Genomic DNA, 3,496 nt, shown 5'->3' on the forward strand with positions numbered 1-3,496 from the left:
GCCTAGTACCTTTTTTTTATTATTAGTTGCGGGGGTTGTTTGTTTGAAATTTTATTTTAGTGTATGCAGCAAATGAATGATTTCTTTTAAATTCCTTTCTTCCTAGCTTGTAAATCGCTTCTGCCCTTGCTACACACAGTAGACGCCTCATAAGTGAGTTGCACAGGGGATTTTGGGGGGGTCGCTTAAAATTCTCTGGCAGGAAAGGCGTTGAAATGCACGGTAGTAATCGAAGTGTGTGGGCAAAGAAGCAAATGGGGCAAAAGCAAAATTATCAAATATGCATTTCAACGCCACTGATGTGAATTCAGAGAGACAGACTGAAACCAAGTGTGTGTCAAGATCTGGTCTCCCAACCCCCTGGTCGTGTGGGGGGCAAAGGAAAAACACCTCTTTCCAAGGAGTTCTTTCGTTTGGTCCCTTTAGCAGAATATTGCCCTCTCCACTCCATTGACTGTGTTACATTGTGCTCGTGCCAACCACCGTGGCATAATGGCAACTTTTGAGGGGGACGGGACTTTGCATGTTAAATACCGCTCCAGTCCTGCCAGTTTCGCTTGGTTTCAGTTTTCCTTCTTGCTCCTCAGACGGATCAAAGCCAACACGCCCCGATTTAGCCCCGGTAATTTCCTGTGCAGAAGCAGCGCAGCCCGGTGGGTAACAATCCCGAGGCAGCTTCACTTGCAAGAGCAACCCCTGCCTGGATCCCTCTCGCTCGACACTCCCCAGTAACCCTGCACACAGCTATTGGGTAGTGAGAGCAGCCCCAGAAGTGCGTGTGATTTATCCCTCTGTCGGAAGTAAAAGCAAGGCAGTTAATTTCCCGGCTTTTCAGTGCTGGCTGCTTCTAAGGCTCCGGGTAGTTCGCTGTGTGTGTGTTTAGGTATTTATAGGAACTGGGGGGAGAGGAGCTGCCTATTCCTTTCCAATTCAATGTACCGAGCAGCTCACGAAGGGCAACCTTATTCTCTTCTGATCAGCTCCCACCTGGCCTTGATCCTTCAGTCCCAGCCTTTCGGTTGTCAGGCTGAACCACCTCCCCCTCCTTCCCTCTCCCCATCGCACCCCTCTCAGCAGCATTGCTGTTTACAGCATATTACAAGGCATTTCTTTCCATATAACCCCAGTCATCAGCCTTGTGGCAGGTGCCCTCTCCCCCAGAGGGGAACTTTAGGTATGCTGCTAAATATTTCCTCGTTGACCATACACCTGGCTTTAAAAAAAAGAAGCCAAAACCTACAAAAAACAAAACACACAAAACAAACCCAAAACGAAGGGCCACATCGTTAAAATCTTCCCAGGACACTGGGATTCGTCGAAAATTTGTACAGAATAGTCGGTCGATTGCTTTTTTTTTGCTTTTTTTTTTTTTTGTTTCTTTGTTTTTATTCACAAGACTGAGTTTGCTTTTAAAATTCATAACTTATAATGAAACCAGCTACATTGAAATAAATTAAACACAATAGAGAGGATCGTGCTTTAAAAAAAAAACCAAAACAAAAAACATGGCTTAACAGAATAAGCAACCAAATCTCGACAGAAAGCCAGGCAAAAAAATAATATATATATTTATATATATTAAAAAATTCACCCAAATGACTGCCACTCAGCCAACCCAAACAACAAAAAAATACTCTTAGTTTTGTTTCATTTTTTTTTTTACCTTCAAAATGGTAAGAAACAAAAACCAAAGGTGGTTAATATGTACTGCAGTTTGGTGGTGGTGGTTTTCTTCGGGAATGTAAAGACTTGGTGTGCCTAGTCATTTGTCCCATCACAGTCCAAATACTGCAGCCGAGATCCAGCACTGTATGTACAAAGTAGGACAGTATAATAAATATTTGTTGTGTCTCTCTTCAAGGGCCTGGTACTCCCGCTGGGAACCAAAACACAGCTTTAAAACCTCTTTATTAATAAATTTTCGCTTTGCTCGATATGTGGCAAGTTTCATATCAAAGTCTTTTTTTTGTGTGGTTTACTGTTTAAACCCAATTTCAAAGCTTTTGATCCAAAACTTTTGGATCTGAGAGGGGTGGGGGGGAGAGGGAAGCGGATTAGGGTCTGGCTTGTTCTAGTTGCTGATGCTGACTTCTGATGGCAAATCTGCTGACATGGACGGGAATGGGTACCACGATCTTGGGGTTTCTGGAGGGCTCTCCTGTCTTGGAGTTGGCGTTACCTGCTTTCACCCTTTTCCACTTGGCTCTTCTGTTCTGGAACCAGATTTTGACCTGCACTTCACTGAGTTTGAGGGCATGGGCGATCTGAGATCTCTCTGTCAGAGACAGGTACTTTTTGCAATGAAATTCCTTTTCCAACTCCAGCAGCTGCTCGCTAGTAAAGGCTGTTCTCCTCCTCCTGTTTTTGCCCGTGGACGTGGTGTTGTTGGAGGAGTTTGTGCTCTGGGGGTTCTCTTCCAGCGCGTTGCCAGAGTCCTCTTCTTTGTGAGCCGCCTGGCTGGTGATGTTGTCGTCCGAGCTGTAATCGAGATCGCTGTCCATGGAGAAACTTTCCTCCTTGCCTTTCGGGTCGTCCTCCGCTTTCGAGTCCTCTTGCCCTTGCGCCCGGACAGCCCCCACTGAAAGGAACCAGAGGCACCTCGTTACACAGCGCGGCCACGGGCCCTCTCCAGCCCGGCACCCGCAGCCCCGGGGATCACGTGCGGCTCCGCGGCTGTCTGCAGGGAGGACCCGGCTTCGCGGTGCAAGGGAAGGGAAGCAAATGGCATGGGGGAAGGGAGCGGCATTTTTCTGCCCGGACGGGTCTCTGCAGGGCTCTCTCTTCCCCCGATGAGCATTTGCAACCGTTCACGGGCCGGTATCTGCTCCCGATCCCCTGCGGCAGGGGGGAACCGTCCTGCCCCACGGTCTCCTCGCTTTCCACCCAGCACCAGGCGGAGGGGCCCGGCCCCCGCAGGAGACGGGATGCGGCTGCGAAGCGCGCTCCAAACTTTCCTTCCCGACCCGGGGCGGGGAGCAGCTGGACCTCAGCCCGAGCTGTCGGTCCCCGGGGTCGCCGATTTAAGTTCCCAGCCTGGGGAGGGAGGAGTCCTGGCTTGCCCGGGTCCCGTGGATCCCTTCCGTTATAAGGGGGCTAGGAAAAAGAGAGGCTCGGCTAACAGGGAGCACTACAGCAGTCTCCCCCCCGCCCCCCTTGATTTTTGGCTGGGGGTGTGTATTAGAGCCGCTGGGCTGGGGCAGGAGCCCGGAGCGCCCGGCACGGCCCCCCCTTGGGATCTCGGCGCCCAAAGGGATGGAGGCGCCGCAGGGAGTGCCCGAGGGGGCGGCTGCAGCAGCATCCCCCCGGTCCCGTCCCGCCCCGGACCCCGCGGACTCACCGAGCGACGCCTGCACGGCGTCCGCGGCGGAGAAGGCGAGCAGGGCGCCGTCCTTGCCCAGGAAGGGCTTCCCGTCCTCGCCGTCCGGCGGCCCCCCGTCGCCTTTGTCAAAGCCGCCCTGCAGCGCTGGGCCCCCCCCGAACTTCCTGGCCGCCTCCC

At 51.9% G+C, this 3,496-nt stretch overlaps 1 protein-coding gene across 1 annotated transcript in view; it reads right to left on the minus strand.

Moving 5' to 3' along the window:
- Positions 1–1,726: 1,726 nt before the first annotated feature.
- Positions 1,727–3,496, minus strand: part of LOC102383236 (homeobox protein GBX-2) — a 13,831-nt gene continuing 12,061 nt past the window's right edge. Inside the window, exons 3-4 of the mRNA XM_006032342.2 lie at positions 3,338–3,491; positions 1,727–2,578 (exon numbers count right to left, since the gene is read on the minus strand). Coding sequence (XP_006032404.1) covers positions 2,055–2,578; positions 3,338–3,491 — 678 coding nt within the window. The 3' untranslated portion in view covers positions 1,727–2,054. The remainder of the gene's footprint in view (positions 2,579–3,337; positions 3,492–3,496) is intronic.

This window comes from Alligator sinensis, unplaced genomic scaffold (assembly GCF_000455745.1).
Source record: "Alligator sinensis unplaced genomic scaffold, ASM45574v1 scaffold205_2, whole genome shotgun sequence".
Classification (NCBI taxonomy): domain Eukaryota; kingdom Metazoa; phylum Chordata; order Crocodylia; family Alligatoridae; genus Alligator; species Alligator sinensis.